Genomic DNA, 17,378 nt, shown 5'->3' with positions numbered 1-17,378 from the left:
TCTAGTTGCAATTCTGCCGTTTACCAGGCAGCAAAAAAACGGACAATATTAAAATTCCAGCAGCTGCTTTGCTGCTACCACTCTGCAGGTACAACTAATGCACCCACCCAATACTTGTAGGCAGTGTAGTTGCAGCCATGTCAGTCCCAGGACATTAAGAGAGACAAGGTGGGTAAGATAGTATCTTTTACTGGAGCTCTGTGTAGCTCGAATGCTTATTTTTCTCACCCACAGAAGTTGGTACAATAAAAGATCGTATCTGCCCACCTTGCCACCCACTACTTCATGTATATCTTTAGGATAGGTTTTAGCTTTGTTAGATAGGAAGTATTGTGAGGTGATGGTAGCGAAGTAACTTAATTTCACAGACCAATAGAGGAGTGGATTTCATATTTAAATCTATTAAATCAATTATTCAATTTATGCTACAGATTTATAAATTTATACTAACTGTGTTGCCAGTAAATTATTTATATCCCTGACTAAGAAGCATGCCAAAGAAATATATTACCCTACTTATTTAGAGCCATAACATTCCCTCTTGTGGAAAAACCCATAGATGAGCTAGTTACTTGGAAAATTCAGCAATAATTTGAGGGTTTAGTGTCATAGATGTAAGGGTTATGGAGAACCAGGAGCTGTCCTCTGCAGGCTACTAAAGGAGCACAGAGTTCTGTCAGGAACCCTGCAGAGGCCTAAAAACTCTTACATCTGAGGAGGGGAGTGATGGTAAGGGAAGCACAGAACGAATGCCAGTGGACCACCTCAGACTAGTCAACAGCTCTCAGTTCTGCTCTCAGTCTCTCCTGTCCTTTATATAAATATTCACTGGAGCAAGGAAGGGTCTCTCCTCTCCCAGGTAAATGCCCTGAGAACCAGGTTAATCCCAGAATAGCCTATAGCCTCTCCCAATCTCTCCTGCTGAAGCTGTTCTAAGTTGTATAACTATATAAATATTCACTGGGCCAATGGGCAAGAGAATAAGAATGATTCTATAGCTTGGTGATTAAGACACTCATCTGGGAGGTAGGAGATGTGGAATCAAATCTCTCCTCTTAATCTGGCAGCCACCTCTCCTGCCTTCCACATGAGTGCCTTAGGGTATGTCTACACTGCAAAAAATCCCCACAGCAGAGAATCTCAGAGCTCGGGTCACCCAATTTAGGCTCATAATACAGGGCTAAAAAAGGCTGGAGCTGGGCTCTAAAACCTAGTGGTCTGAGGAACGGGGGTGGGGTGGGGGGGGCCTTGAATAGAGACTGGGAGTGGATGGGTCATTACACAAAGTAAAATTATTTCCCCATGTTTATCCCCCCCACCGTTCCTCAGACGTTCTTGTCAACTGCTGGAAATGGCCCACCTTGATTATCACTACAAAAGGTTCCTCCTGCCCCGCTCTCCTGCTGGTAATAGCTCACCTTAAGTAATCACTCTGGTTACAGTGTGTATGGTAACACCCATTGTATCATGTTCTCTATGTATATAAATCTCCCCACTGTATTTTCCACTGAATGCATCCGATGAAGTGAGCTGTAGCTCACAAAAGCTTATGCTCAAATACATTGGTTAGTCTCTAAGGTGCCACAAGTACTCCTTTTCTTTTTGCGAATACAGACTAACACGGCTGCTACTCTGCAATGTCCAGCTCTGCCAAGCTGCTGTGCTAAAAACAGAGCATAGCCGCGATAGCACAAGTGGCAGGAGGGCCTAGCTGGCCTGTGTATGTACCTAGCCTCTCTGACTTGGGAAGGCCAGCCCCTTTTGCCACTTGCGCTACTACACCTACACTCTATTCTTAGTGCACCAGCTGGATGAGAGCTAGTGTGGGTATGTCTCCTTGAGCTGGGAATCACACCCCCAGCTTGAGGTCTAGACATACTCATAGGCACAGCCCTCCTCCATCCAGCAGCTTTTGGGACATTTGAGAGATTTTCTGCTCATTCTACCCTCTCAAGGGCTAGTTTTACAAGTGGCTGTTTAGCCCATAATCCTTGTGCATATGGTACATGTTAGTAGTTATTTTTACCTGCATTTCTAATAAAGCCAAAGCCAACATAGTTCCTTTTTCTTTGCACACCAGCCTCACAGGTGTCAGCAACAATGCATAGAACTCTGTGTTTGTTAACTTACTTTTTTAAAGTCAAATGAAGCTAAAAAGAATTAGATGATGAAAAAGTTTAGTGACTTTCTGATGGAGCTGCAGATGTGATAGAAAAATTAAGATCTAGTGGTTAACCCTACATACTATCCCATTTAAGAGATTAGACAAAATGTGGGCCAAACAACTTGACATCATGTCCCAAACTAGGAAACTTCAGGATGTAGAAACTTTATTCACAGCCACCTCCTTACAACCAAGACAGAGGAGGATGCAGAGACATGTCATGAGGAATAAAGTTGTCTAGATCTCCATTGTCTGTTTCAAAGCAATCATCTTTCATGTGCAAATTTTTTTATGCTTTGCAAATTCGACACAGACAGATCATTAGAATGTCTCATTGTCACTGCTGATGACTCACCAACTGCAATTGTAAGCGATTCCATTTTTCAGACACATGGTCTCAATCTCAAAACCCTGTATTTACAGATGGATCTGAATTCTAGAGTTCAGCTCAGGCGCATTTCTTGGAACAAGTGGTGTTTTCCATGCAACAGAGCACTATTAATAAATTTATGCTTAATCCCTAAAACCTGGATATGTGTTTTACACAATATGAAATTTTAACCTTCCCCCCACAACAAGGCTCAGTTGTCATAGTTATTTGATTCATTTGTCTCCACTTGTTTTGGCCAGAAAAAGCCTTTCTGCAGAGCTAAACTCTCAGAAAAAAGTACCTACACATTAGGATATTTCAGATAAAACAAAAATCTTATCTTTTAATGTCATTCCACTACTGCAGCCAAACTGCTGGATGCACTTTAAAATGGTAAAGAAAACTATGAGACTGCATACTGGCTGACACACTGTTGATTTTAAACATATTTTAAAGCAAGTATGATTATAATCAGAATTATGATCATAGCCCATTATGCTTGAAATATCAGGTGCCAAATTTAACTCACTCAAGAATTTACCGCACACTCCAACGGCACCAGATTACTCAGCGAGAAGGATGAAGTGATATAAATAATGCTTCCTTCCAGTTTTTAAAATTTGCTAAGGCTGGAAGGACACAATATAATCACCCTTCTTGGGTTTACCAGTTTCACTTTATTGCTTAAATACGATAATACAGCAAGGGATGGGACAGCAAGAAGTACTATTGTGCATACACGTATGCCTGTGACTTTGCAAAAAAACCTGCTGTACGTTTACAACAATTAAGGCAAGTGAAAGACTTAATCTGTTCTTGAGAACACTGTTAGAAAAAATTATAGCAATGCAAATTAGAGTTGAGGTTTCACGGCTACTATTTTAGGGCCTGATTCATAATCAGGTAAATTAGGAATAACTCAATTTACGTCAAAGGAGTTACAGTGGGCATAATAAGTAAAGGTGAATCAGGTCCTCAATGATAAACGTGTACAAAATGGCAGACATATAAATGTAACAGAATGAGAAGGAAAATGTTTTTCTCAGTAGTTACTGTTGAATGGTAAATTTAAGATGGGACATCAAAAAGTAGATGCTGTCAATCTTATGAAATCAGCATTAGGTTGAAAAGGAGTGTTTTTCTCAATAACAGTCATTTTTTTCCTTGTTCATGATAACTTTGTAAGTGCATCTTTTCCACTGGAAGATTGTATGTAAATACTTGGGACTTACCGGTTACCTGTTTTCTTAACTTTTCAATTTCTTCTTTTAAGCTTTTAATTTCTAGATCTTTGCTTGCTGTTATTGGACCATCCACAGTTGAATACTGTAAAGCCTGGACTGTCTGGGTAGATTCTAAAAACAAAGAAGAGTACCATGAGATAAGCCTTCCACACTTCCCCAATATACTCTTTAAGATGTCAGAAGAAAGTGACACTATTGATAAGTAGAGAATTGCACAAAATTGTCTCTATACCAATGGTAGAAGACTGGAAAAAAACAGGAGGAACTGAAAATTCATACTGAAGAGAAGAAATTTTACATACTTGACCTTACTGATTCCAGCTGCTTTAACTGGAATGTCAAAAGCATTGATTATTGATTATAAACTGTTCAAGAAAGATAGCACAGGTGGAGAAGTGACACTCTACACTAATGACACAATTACAAGTAATTGGTAACTCAGAAGCACAGGATCTTTAATACATATGGATCAATGTGTTAACCAGCAGACCATCAAATCAAATTAGAGATCAGGATGAGTTACTCCATAAACACCTGTCTTTAATGTGTGTGGGGGGGAAATTGTGGTGTTACAAGGCACTTCAATTTGGTAAATGCATGCTGGAGGTTTCATGCAGCCAGTAGTAAAAGATCAGCAGAGTTTCTAAAAATTATAGATAATTTTCTAACACAGAAAATATTACATCCAGCATGAGGGAGGGACATCATTATAATCGATAAAGATGAATTAATCACTGGACCAAAAGTTGGTGGTTACCTAGGGACCAGTGATTATGAACTGATTACATTCAATATGGGCAAACAGAAGACAGGTCCAACCAGTAATGTACATACTTGGTACTTCACAAGGGGTAATTCCCCAAAGCTCAAGAAAATTATGAGTGAAACTGATCGAGAGGAAAAGCTTAGACAAAAAATGCAAATGAAAATTGGGAGATTTTTTAAGCAGAGTTTATTAGATGGCTAAAAAGCCATGATTCCACAATCTTCAACTAAAAGTCCATCCTGGTTGGGGGTGAGGGAAGACAAAAATTATAAATAAAAAACAATATATACTAAATTGAAAAAAGGGGGAATAGATAACAATTGATATAAATTAGAAGTTATGATGTTCAGAAAATTGACAAGGAAAGCTAACATCATCAGGAAAAAAATCCATAGATAGTAGGGCTAAGGACAAGAAGTTTTTTAAAAGTATACTAGGAACAAAAAAGATGGTAAAATGTTAATCATGAAGAAAAGGCAGAGTGTTCAATTAATATTTTTGGTCTGTACTGGAAAGAAACAGGACGGTGTGGTTGTATCACATGGGGATGATGAAGTAATGGAAGTTACCCAGTCTAATAGGGGTGCGACAGAGTGAACTGTCACATGGGGGTGGGGGGAGGGAAGGAAACCAAAAACAAAATACCCAAGCAGCTGACTCTAATTAGTAGTCCTCTCAAAGACTGCTGGGAGTGGAAGGGGTGTGGGCCTATATAAGTTAGATCCAGCTCAATCCAAGGAGGAGAGAGAAGGATGAGGCAGTGCTCTGGAAGACTGGAGCTGTATCTAGACGTGCCTAAGGAAAAGAATCAGGGGCAGGAGATTGAACAAACACCCGCTGAGCAAAAACTGGGTTTGGGGAGAGTTGGGCAGAGGCTGGGGCTTGCCTCCACAGGAAACGATGGACTTACTGTGGAGGTAAAAAAGCTGTGGAGAAATGGAATGAAGTATTTTGGGTGCAGATGATGATGATAATTAAACACCCTTTTGTGTCTATCACTGCATTCTCTCTAGCTCTTTTCTGGGGGGAGGTGAGGAGCGTTGTCTGGCCCTGTGTTTTGTGGTGGTCAGGTCATCCTGCCTCAGAAAACCTGGATAATTTGCATTCAAGAATCCTAAAAGAGTTGTCTGAGGAGATCTCTGGCCCTCTGATGTTAATTATGAATAACGCTTAGAATATCATGAAAATTCCAGTAGACTAGAAGAGTGCTAATGTTGTGCCATTATTCAAAAAGAAAAGCGGAATGACTTGGGAAACTACAGGCCCATTAACCTGACATAAATCTGGGCCAAAATAATGGAAAAGCTGATTTGGAAATCAATTGATAAAGAATTAAAAGATAGGAATATAATGAATGCCAGTCAACATGGTTTTATGAAAAATAGGTCTTGTCAAACAAACCTGATTACATTCTTTGATGACATTACAAGTTTGGCTGATAAAGGCAACTGTATAGGTGTACTATATTAAGACTTCCGTAAGGCATTTGACTTAATATCACACAACATTCTGATTAACAAATTAGCGCTATACAATATCAGTAAAACACAGTCAATGAATTAAGGACTGGCTAACTAACAGATCTCAAAAAGTAGTTAATGGGGAAATCACAGAATGGTGTCGTTTCTAATGGGACCCCACAGGGATTAGTACTAAGCTTGCTGCTATTTACATTTTTCATCAATGATCTGCAAGTAAATATAAAATAATTGCTGATAAAATTTGCCAAACCTGGATGAGTTTTGGCTCATTCAAGCAAAATGTGTTTTAACACAGTCAAATGCAAAGTGATACATCTAGGAATAAAGAATGTGGATCATACCTCGGAAACTAAATCCTGGAAAACAGTGATGCCAAAAAGGATTTAGAAGTCATAGTGGACAAGCAACTGAACATGAACTCGCAGAGTGATGGTGTGGCAAAAGGGGCTAATAAAGTCATTTGATGTATAAAAAGGAGGAGGTTATTTTATCTCTGTATGTGGCACTGGTGAGATCGATATTGGTATTCAAATTTTAAAAAATATATTGAAAAAACTGGAGAGGATACAGAAACGAGCCACAAAAATGAGGGCTGGAGAAAATGCCTTACAGCAGGGGTTCTCAAACTGTGGGTTGGGACCCCAAAGTGGGTCACCACCCCATTTTAATGGGGTCACCAAGGCTGGTGTTAGACTTTCTGGGGCCCAGGGCTGAAGCCCAAGCCCCAGTTCCTGGGGCTGAAGCCGAAGCCCTAGCCCCACCACCCAAAGCTAATGTTACATGCCTCCAGCCCAGGGCAGAAGCCCTGGGGCTTCAGCTTTGGGCCCCTCGCCCGGGGCAACAGAGCTCAGGCGCGGGGCTTGGGCGGGCTCGGTATTTGGTCCTCCCTCCTGGGGTCATGGTGCAATGAAGTTTGGAGAACCGCTGCCTTACAGTGAAAGACTTAAAAAGTTCAATTCATGGGGAGAAAGTACAAGGTACTAAAGGGCTCTTTAATATACCAAAGAAACGCATCACAAGAACCAATGGCTGGAAACTGAAGTCAGACAAATTCAAATTAGAAATTAAGCACAAATTTAAACAGTGAGAGTGATTAACCACTGGAACAAATTACTCAGGGAAGTGGTAGATTCTCCATCTCTTGATGTCTTCAAATCAAGATTGGATGCCTTTCTGGAAAATATGTGTTAGCCAAACATAAGTTATGCTTTAGTCAAAGACAAGTTATTAGATTCAATAAAGGGGTAACTGGATGAAAATCAATGACCTGTCAGACTAGATGATCTAATGGTCCATTCTGGCTATAAACTCTATGGACCTATGAAAAGACTGTCTGCTGAGGTATATTAAACAAACACATTGGTTAAGCTTTCAAACACTGGTGCCTAAATTGTGGTTACAATAACGTGTGTGTGCTCACAAAAGCGGGAAATGAGAACAAAATAAAGAAACAAGGGATACTTCAGAAAATCCAAACAATCCATACCATTTGAATGCCTCTAAAGAAGAAAGAACAACATACTGTACCTTACAGTTAAAGATGAGCCTTGCTTTGTGAGGTTGTACACTAATTTCTGTATTATAGCTTTCCCTGCCTCTCTGTAAACTGACTAAGGGTCAATGCCGTAAAGACCTACACATGTGAATATCCCCACTGGCATCAATGGAATTACTTGCATACATAAAGTTAAGAACAAACTTTGCAAATGTTTTTGTAGAATGGGGACTTTAAATCATACAATTTCCACTTGCAAAGTGCCAACACATCTTCAGTAGGTGCCAAATACACAAATCTAGATTCTCCCCCCTCCCGCCCCCCAGATTATAAGTATGTAGTGTCCACAGCTGGAGTAATAACGAACCCATGGCTTCAGTGAATTCAACAGATTGTAAGTGGCATTTATGGGATGCTTTAGGAATTAAAAAAAATTTAATGTCATTTATCAACAGAAATAATGAAGCAGATTAATTTCCAATGGGAAGGATTCCAGGAAACAAGTTTTAATTTTTTTCCATAATATTAAAAGCACTTCACAAAAACTACAGCCTAATCCATGAAAGTGACAAAATGGTCTTTTTAATTGCTTTACCTTGCAGTTTTCTACTGAGTTCAAGTTTTTCCTGCTCCAGGCGCCTTATTCTCCTCTCATAAGCTTCTGTTGCTAAGCTATCCTCCAAAGTCCTTTGAACATTGGCATCAAGGTCCACAGAGGGTGGTCCAGCTGTAATTCTTAGACAACTGCGGTCTGAAAGCACACTGAAAATAGGATTTTAAATGTTAGTTAATTTTAGAAAAATAAATAAAATTCAATTAAAGCAGTTGGCCAGACCAGTAAATGATTGTTTTAAATTTTTCCATCACAGTAAAAAAAATGAACTTTCTAACCATTGTAGCAACTCAATTAGGGAAACCAACATTAGTACTTTGATATCAATTGTTAACGTATTATTATTAGATGGAAATTAGTGTATTTTGGTCGTCTCCTCTGTAATTAATTTTTCACAGATTTCTAACTTAATTTCCCCTTTGTAATGTTTGTTTTTGAAAAAATGGCAGTTAAGAAATTTCAGAATTTAAAATGGAGACATTTCCAGATCCTTCTCATGAAGACATGTATGTAACTATATAATGAAAGTGCTAGGAACCTGATTTTGCAAGCACTTACGCACACGCTTAATTTTATTTAGATGAGTAGTTTATCTGAAGTCAATGGAACGTCCCATGTGAGTAACATTAAGCACACGTTTGGCAGAGCCTTGGCTTTTTGGTACACTAGTATTTATTGTACCTCTAGGTAAATACTGAGCGAAGTTAAACTCAAAACTTGCAACAGTTGTCACATTCATCTCAACAGTAGCTAATGTCAGATACTACCAGTAAAAAGTGAACGAAGACCTTACTCTCTTCTTCAGTTCCTCCAAAAGGCTCGCTTCTTCTAAGAAAACTATAAACTCTAGCCAACATAGTTAAACAACTTCTTGATTCCATTAATATTTAAGGGGCATGAAAGGACAGGAAAGAAAATAATTTAAAAAACAGTTAAAGCTGATACCTTCTCTGGGTCTCCCAGTGCATCTTATCTTACCTCTGTGTGTCTTTTAGGGTGAAATTCACATGTTGGCTGGAAGCTAGAATAAGATCTTAAAATAGGCCTTATGTGGGGCACAAACCTTGTGCCGGCTCTCTGCACAGGACTAAATTGCACCCATAAAGTATGTCTACACTGCATGCTTCTTTCAGCAGCATGTAGAATACATACGTACACAGCCCTCCTAGCACGGGTATAAACAGCAGTGTAGCCAGTGAGGCATAGCTTAGGCAAGCAGAGTAAAGACACGCCTGAAGGGTGTGAGTATGTATGCAAGTACGTACCCTATGCCAGCGCTGAATTTGTAATGAAAGAGGTGCTGGGGCTCAAGCAGTATTTTTACTTTCATGACTGACGGACGAAGCCCAGAGGTGCCAGAGCTAAGAACTGCCAAGCCTAGAGGTGCCAGGGCTTAGCCATGACACAAATCAAGCACTACCCTATGTGCTCTATATTCACCCAAGCACTGTCCCCCTCGCTACACTGTTACTTTTAGCAATGTAGCATCCTGTTACCTCCCTGCTACTAGAGTCTTTCCCCATCACAGGAAAAGACTCCCCCCAGCAGAGAAAGGCTCTGGGAGGGGAAAGGCTTCAGCAGCTCCACCACTGAAGAGCCTCTTCTTACTGCAGGGAAAGGCTTTGACAGCTCCCTGCTGCTGGAGCCCATCCTTGATGCAGGGCAAGACTCCGGCAATGGGGAAAGGCTGAGCCTTTCCCCATGTCTCCCCACCTGCCAGAGTTTTTCCTTGCCACAGTGAAAGGTTCCAGCAGCAGTGAGCTGTTGAAGCCTTTCCCCAGCACTTCCCCTCCGCCAGAGTCTTTCACTATCTGCATAGCTATATACTGTAGCATTGACACAGCCTGCTTTTCACTACAGCATGTAGCTACTGGTACACTACATGTCACCACCAGTGATGTGTAGTGAAGACATAGCCTGAAGCTAGGTCTGCACTACAGTGGCATTGCTGCAGTTCACCGCTGCAGTGTAGATATTTGCTACAGTGAAGGAAAGGGTTTTTACGTTGCTACTCCTAAATCAAGGAGGTGGTAGCTAGATCAATAGAAGAATTCTTCTGTCAACCTAGCAATATCTATTCCGGGGCACAGGTTGGCTTAACTACTTCTCAGGGGCATGAATATTTCATACCTTTGAACAATGAACTGAAGTCAAGCTAACTTTTAGGTGTAGATCAGGCCTAAGAGAATTGGCTCCAGGCAGGGTCTGATTTTAGATGTGTCCTACACAACTACTGAGCATATAATAATCTGCTTAATAAAACCATTTTCCTCAACAGCCAAGTGCAGTTGTTTCTACATGTTCTTTATTTTATAGGTTTGCATAAACTTGTGGCACACAACAGATCAGAAGTTTAGCACATTCATATATCCACCATACTTTGACAATTGAAGAACTCTGACTTACCAGCTACTTGTATATGTAAAACCCACAAATGGCAGATGGTGACCAGAAAATGCAGTATGTGTTGGTGGAGGCATTGTCTCCTAGGAGATAAAAGAACATCTGGGTAAGCTGAATTCTACCAATTTGGAAAAACATTACTGGATAGTATGGAGTCATCAAATGTTAGTGCTGCCATTTCACTAACCAGATCCACAATGATCTTTATTTGAAGATTAAATATGAAATAGCAAAATCTAAATCTGGCTTTGAATTAAAAATACAAATAGTTCGCAGCAAGAGGACTTTTTATTCAAATGTGGTATCATTAAAGGTTATTATGGAAATTAAAAGCTGGTTCATTATTTTCTTTCTCCCTAAGGATTCCCAAAGATGCTGTCAGATGCACAGAACAGCATCTTGTATTCTTCCCTTTACTTTCCCTACCTCTTGAGTCAACTTGTTCTCCCTCTCTGCAGTCTGTCAGTCCAACTCCTGAGATAGCCTAGTGATTCTCCTAGAAGGAATGTCACTCAGAGTTGTTGCTGGAAAGAATGACACAATAGGATGCTCAAACTCCATCAATGGACTGAACATGCTTCCTTCACAGTGCTTCTAGCTCCTGCCAGCCCAGAAACAACATACCAAGCTCAAGCCTTGAGCTCTGATCCTCCGTGTACTAACACTAGGGGCTAGTCTACACTAGACTGTACAGATGTACTGAGCCGCTGTAGTGCCGCTTGTGCAGACACTCTATGCTGACAGGAGAGAGCTCTCCCATCAGCATAATTACTCCACCTCACTGAGGGGCAGTAGCTAATGTTGGCAGGAGAGTATCTCCTGTTGACATAGCACTGTTCACACCAGCGCTTAGGTCAGTGTAAGTTACGTCACTCGGGGTGGCTTTTCCATACCCCTGAGCGACTTAAGTTATATTGAAGTAAGCATTAGTGTGTACAAACCCTAAGATATCATGAGGCCACACAATTGCAATCACTATGGGGGGGTGGAGAGGGGTACTCCAAATGCTGTAATATCCTCTTCAATAACGGTGCAAGATTCATGCCTTTACACTCCCGTTTACCTCCCAGATTTTCTTATGCAGCTGCATTCTATTACATCACCTTGCTCACCAGAAAAAACTCATTTTGAAGAAGAATATTGACTTGAAAGCTCTAAAAGGGCCTGTCATTTTAAGAAAGGGTTAAATTTTAGGAAAAGATGAACAAATGTAAAGGTGGAAAGCAACTCTCTACATGTGTTTTTTATAGTTTTGCATGCTAAATCAAGCAGGAAAAGACTGAGAATAACATGTTATTCAGAAGAACCAAAGCCATGTTTTAATGACAGTTTTGGATAGCATTACAGAAGAATCTTAACACTTTGACCCTCGGAGTCAAGAATTTCTAGCCTAAGTACTGTAATAACTTTTCAGAGCTACAGCTTAGTACACAACAGTCCACAGCCTTTTAGTGACTATGGATGAGTCCTCGTGGTCATTGATCACCAGAAAAAAAAATTAAAATTAAAATGTGTGAACTATACAAATTTTAAAAATGAATGTCAAAAACTATACAGTACTTTCTTAATTAGCACAATGGGCACTGTAAAATCTAAAGGATGATTGGATAGAAATAGGCAGTGAGAAAAGAATTCCTTGATTTCTGCATTCTTTTCTATCCTCATATTTAGAAGATTTACGTTTGGAAAGCACTTTATCTAAATAAAAATTTTAAAAAAATAACTAATCCATATTTTTGGGGAGTCTAATAACCTCTGATTGCATCCCATGTTTAATTTCAAATTCTAGTACGTGACATCTAATTAGAACACTCATTGGTATGTACAAGAATTTCTATGACTATACATGCATGTTTGCTTTACAATCACTATTGCAGATAGTTTTCATATGCTCTCAGTCCCCTTCTGGGGTTCATAGATTGTATTTGGGGTAGAAGAATCCCCTTCCAAAACTTCATATCAGCTGAAGTAACAGTGAACAAATCATTCCCACTGATATATGAAAATTCACCGATCAGGGAGTAGTAGGAGTTAGAACGAAAGAAAGCAAGTTCAAAAATTCTTATGGAAGTGAAACATTCTTTTGGTCATGGGCAGAAATTTAACGATGGAAAACATACTTCAACATGCAAAAATCAAATGGTTGAAGACATTGCCCATAATTTGTCAGTTCCCAACTCCCTGCAATCCCAGACCATTTCTCCTTACTCTCATTTGGAAACCTTTATACTCAGATAACAGAAATAGTGACAATGGCATTAGATCATTCTAGAAGATACTCTTCCAAATTAAACTGGCAATCAAAATTTGGAGAAGCCATGTTTAACAGGAGATGATCTTTTACTATGCAAGCAAAGAGATTTGGTAAATGGTTCAGGAAGCATATCAGAAGTTTGTAAAATTGGAATTAAGATTCATAATATCAAAATTTGAATTATTCCACTTACCTGCACACAACCCCTCACAATAATGACTGCACCTACTGAGTGTGATATTTTATTTTTTACTGTGAAGCGACATATTTTACAAAAAACAGCATCATAACAACCTCTTGAGTGGAATATAAACTTAGTATAAACAAGCCTCAAACATTTTAGTCTGGAAAGTACCAACATAATGCACACTAGAATTTAAAGAAACACATAAGTAATTTAGGACTGAAATTAAGGTTTTGCCTTAAAAATAAATAAAAGGTGGTTACAAAAGGAGACATTCATAGATTTGTTAAGAAATTATTTTGTTTTAATTCAGCAAATACAGTTTTAGGCCTCATCCTGCAAACACTTATGCACATGCTTAATTTTAAGCATAGTCTACTGAGGACTAGAGTGACCATGGTTGATGGTGTCGCACCAGGCATCAGATAGTGAAGTTCCCAAATCTGGCTCAAGCCTTTAAATCCATGTTGCTCTGGGATGGCCCTGCAGGCAGTGCCACGCAGGGTCAGAGCAAGCACCCCTTTGTGTATTGATAGAGAGTTTCAGAGCACAGTGTGGATTTTTTATGCATCCTGATGATATAGCCAAAGAGCAGGAAATACAACTTTCAAATGTAATGAATGACTGAAGAAAGCCCAAACCTCTACAAGACTGACATTTCACACAAAGTCAAACCACGTTATGCTCAGGATTTGGCTCCTGACAGCGCATGTGGAATGTCTTTAGACACTCAAAGTCTGCCTGTGAGAGGGTCCAGGTTTCTGACCAATACAGCCGCACAGATAGGATATCAGTTTGATAGATGCTAAACTTTGTCTCAGGACAAAGACGTTTGTGTCTGTAAGCAAGACAAGGACTTCACGCAGGAGGAGGCAAAACCTATTCATTGAAGAACATCCAATTTGCTATAACCATTTAAACTCTACTTGCAGTCCAGGCAGATGATAGCCTAGTCAATACTCTTCGCAATCCTTGATCCCACCTTTACCAGAGATTCTTGTGGCCCAGCTCCGAGGTTCTGTACCTTGGTCTTCTGCCATGAGATGTTCAACTCTATCACACAAGTGACATCTTGGAGATCTTGGCGAGTGACTTCTTCACAAGCAGGCAAGCATTGTCGACATAGTCCTGATTGGTGAATACTTCTTGACCAAACTTGATTCAGATGTGCAGCTCAGCAAGTCCGAATATCCAGGCAATAACTCGACAGAATAGCACCGGGACAAGAATGCATCTCTGCCACACACCAGTTGTTGCTTAAAAGTGCCTCGGAACCAGTGGACATTGCTCTGCATCAACTTTTCCTAAGTGTGGGCATCAGGCAAAATACCAGCAGAATGGAAAGATGGCATCACAGTGTCCCTGTAGAGGAGCAAAGGATCTCACACTGAGTGTGGCAACTATAGGCAGACATCATTATTGTCAGTCCTTGAAAAGGTCTTTGCTCACGTTTTGCTTGGTAAGATGCAGCCTCTCCTCAAGAAACCTTGTCATCTTCAGCAACCAGGTTTTGCTCTTAGGCAGTTGACAATAAATGCTGTCTCTAGAATTTAACCACCTGCTTTGTGTGGTTCATATCATCATCATCATGAAAGCGGCTTTACATTTGGTCCACAGGTCACTGCTTTGGCTCACATTGAACAGAATGGAGTTCCAGATGATCTGCTAAATGTGGTGCACAATCTTCACTCTGGTATTGGTGCAAGACAGCATGTTGGTTCACAGCTTTTGCCACATTTTTACCCAGTGAGAATACCAACATACTTAAAGTTAAGCACATTTGCAGAGCCAGGGCCATAACGTTTTGGAGGTTTTTTTGGTGGGCCGGGAGGAAAAAGACGGAGGTGAGAGATGGACTTTGGAAGGAAGATATATTTGAATGTTCTCAGGTGATCTGTGGAACCCAAATACACTACAGATGTACTACTGCACAGTATCTGAAAGGGTAACTGATTGGTCTTATCTCACAATTACTGCAAAATAGCTAAAAATACATTGGATTTAAAAAAAAAAATCTTTCAGATCTAGTAATTTAACGTTGTATTATTAACAATTTCTTCATTAACAATTGTGCATATTATTACCGCAATCTTGAAAGGGTCCGTTTTAAAAATAATGTCAACTTAGTATAAAAGTAGAATTGAGTGGAAATTGTCAAGCTTTGGCCCAGGTTCTACAATGGGATACGCTAGCACAGACCACTGCAATGTCCTACTGAGGTCATTGGGACTCCACAGAAGTGCAAGAATCCATACTACTAGACCACATTGCAGAACTGGGGCCTTTGTTTCTACTGTCACAATAAAACAAAGTTCATTTCAAAGCAGAAAGGGGTGGCGGAAGGATTAAAAGAAGCGATCACAAACAGTCTAATGAAAAGATGACATAAAGGAGATAAGATAGTTATCTTCAGTTATGTAGCTGCAAAGTGATAGATGCAGTTTTAAACCCTTGCAGGGTTTCTGAAGCCATACACTGATGTTTTGTGGACTGCTGTAAAAGGATCAAGATATACATTTTCTGCAATTTTCAATATACTTATGCTGACAGTACCATAAATTTAATCTAAACATATCACAGTACATACAAAACTACTATATTAAACAAATGTTGTATGAAAAGGTTGTAGAGTCAAGCACTCAAAAGCTAGAAAATGCCAGAATTAAGGTAGCTGTGCAACCTTAACTTTACTTCCTTGTGCATATGCATGAGTATACAGTCTCTAATTACATCATATATTACTTTTCCATAGGTTCCCTGCTTCATTCAAATGTACAAGATGGACAATTATCAGTAAACACGGCAGCTACTTAATATTTCCTTTTATCTCCAGGATTGAATGTGTGGTCCCTTACCTCATTTACTGCACAACATCCAAATCCTGCACCATATAAAAAAATTATTAATGTCCTTGTGGACTTTACTATGGCATGACCACAGTATCTGAGTAACTTAGAAACACTAATGAATTTTTCTGAGAACACCTCTGTGAGATAGGGAGGTATTATCATTCCCATTTTGCAGATGGGGACTGAGGCAAAGAAATATTAAGGCCAAAATTTGCAATAACATTTTTTAAAATGTCCATTAATTTTGTGTCAGATTTTTCAGAGGTTCTGAGAATCCACAGATGCACTTCAAAAGGAGTTGGAGGGCTCAGCACTTCTGAAAAGCAGACCTAGGTGTTTCACATTAGGCACCCAGAAAATGAAGTCTAAACAATTAGTGTCCATCTGTGACAATTTAAGTGACTTGCCCAGTGTCACATCAGATGTCTCTGGCAGAGCCAGGGATAGATTCTAGTTATATTTGGTTAGAGTCAAATGACAATCAGAGGACCACTGTTCCTTTCCTCCAGAGATCCTGCGGAAAAAATTGTATGTGATCAGGTACATGAAGGCAGTATAACATATACCCATACAGGTAACCTTAATTCTGGCACTTCTACTTTTGAGTGCTTGACTTTGCAACCTTCATGTTTTTTAACATATATCTTTGTATTTAAGTTTAAAAAAAACTTAGAAAAATGAAAAAACAAATAATCAAAAAAACTTATGTAAAACTGTAGACATTCCCTACACAACCTGACTCTAAGACCTCCAGCTATATAGCACAGATCTCTACCACTTGAACTGCAGTAGGAAGGGCCTTTCCACATTCCATTATGACAAAAGGTATGTTGATGCAGGAAAACAGCAGGAGCAGGAATTAATTTGTCTCTGTCCTACCTGGAGGTTCATGTCAGTTTGGCTGCATCAGAATAATACAGAATACTCAATGGAGCCTGGGAGCATATACAGTGCAGCTGGCATGTCCCACAAATTCAGAAGCAAGTGCTGAACAAGCATTACTGCACATGTGCAAACAGCAGATTTTTGTGACTTATAATAAATCTGGGTGTATTCTCACAGGGACAGCTAGAGGCATCTCTCAGATGCTAGGACTGACCCCTCACCAAATTTCAAAGTTCCTGTTCAAAACCATGGAATTGCTAAAACTATTAAATAAATGACTTGACTTTTTTTTAGCAGGGGTTAAACTACTTATTTATTATCTTTCTTCTTGAAAATAGCTGAACTGTTTTCACTCAAACATTCAAAAAATTCAACCTGAGGTAGAGATCAGGCACGGAAAATTTCAGTTACAATGATTAAAAATTGGTACAATTGTGAGTCATTTTGAGTGGAGGATTATAATCCACAATGATAGAATAATAAAATTACGTGGACATTATTCTTTATTATTCTGGACTAAGGGTATGTCTACAGTGCAATTAACCACCTGCACCTGGCACATGTCAACTGACTTGGGCTCACAGGACTCAGGCTATGGGGCTCTAAAACTGTGGTGTAGACATTCAGCCGCAGGCTGGAGCCAGAGCTCTGGACCCCCATGACATCTGGG

The 17,378-nt window shown here is 39.6% G+C and overlaps 1 protein-coding gene across 7 annotated transcripts in view; it reads right to left on the bottom strand.

The window, feature by feature from the left end:
* The window catches only part of CDC42BPA (CDC42 binding protein kinase alpha), a 327,653-nt gene that overhangs the window by 115,593 nt on the left and 194,682 nt on the right, over positions 1–17,378 (bottom strand). For all 7 annotated transcript variants that reach the window (XM_048843358.2, XM_048843360.2, XM_048843359.2 and 4 more), the window contains exons 9-11: positions 10,540–10,619; positions 8,116–8,282; positions 3,767–3,889 (exon numbers count right to left, since the gene is read on the bottom strand). In XM_048843358.2, the coding sequence (XP_048699315.1) occupies positions 3,767–3,889; positions 8,116–8,282; positions 10,540–10,619 (370 nt within the window). The remainder of the gene's footprint in view (positions 1–3,766; positions 3,890–8,115; positions 8,283–10,539; positions 10,620–17,378) is intronic.

This window comes from Caretta caretta, chromosome 3 (genome assembly GCF_965140235.1).
Source record: "Caretta caretta isolate rCarCar2 chromosome 3, rCarCar1.hap1, whole genome shotgun sequence".
Taxonomy (NCBI): domain Eukaryota; kingdom Metazoa; phylum Chordata; order Testudines; family Cheloniidae; genus Caretta; species Caretta caretta.
Note: the sequence above shows the minus strand (reverse complement) of the source record. Positions and strands in the feature narration are given on the sequence as shown.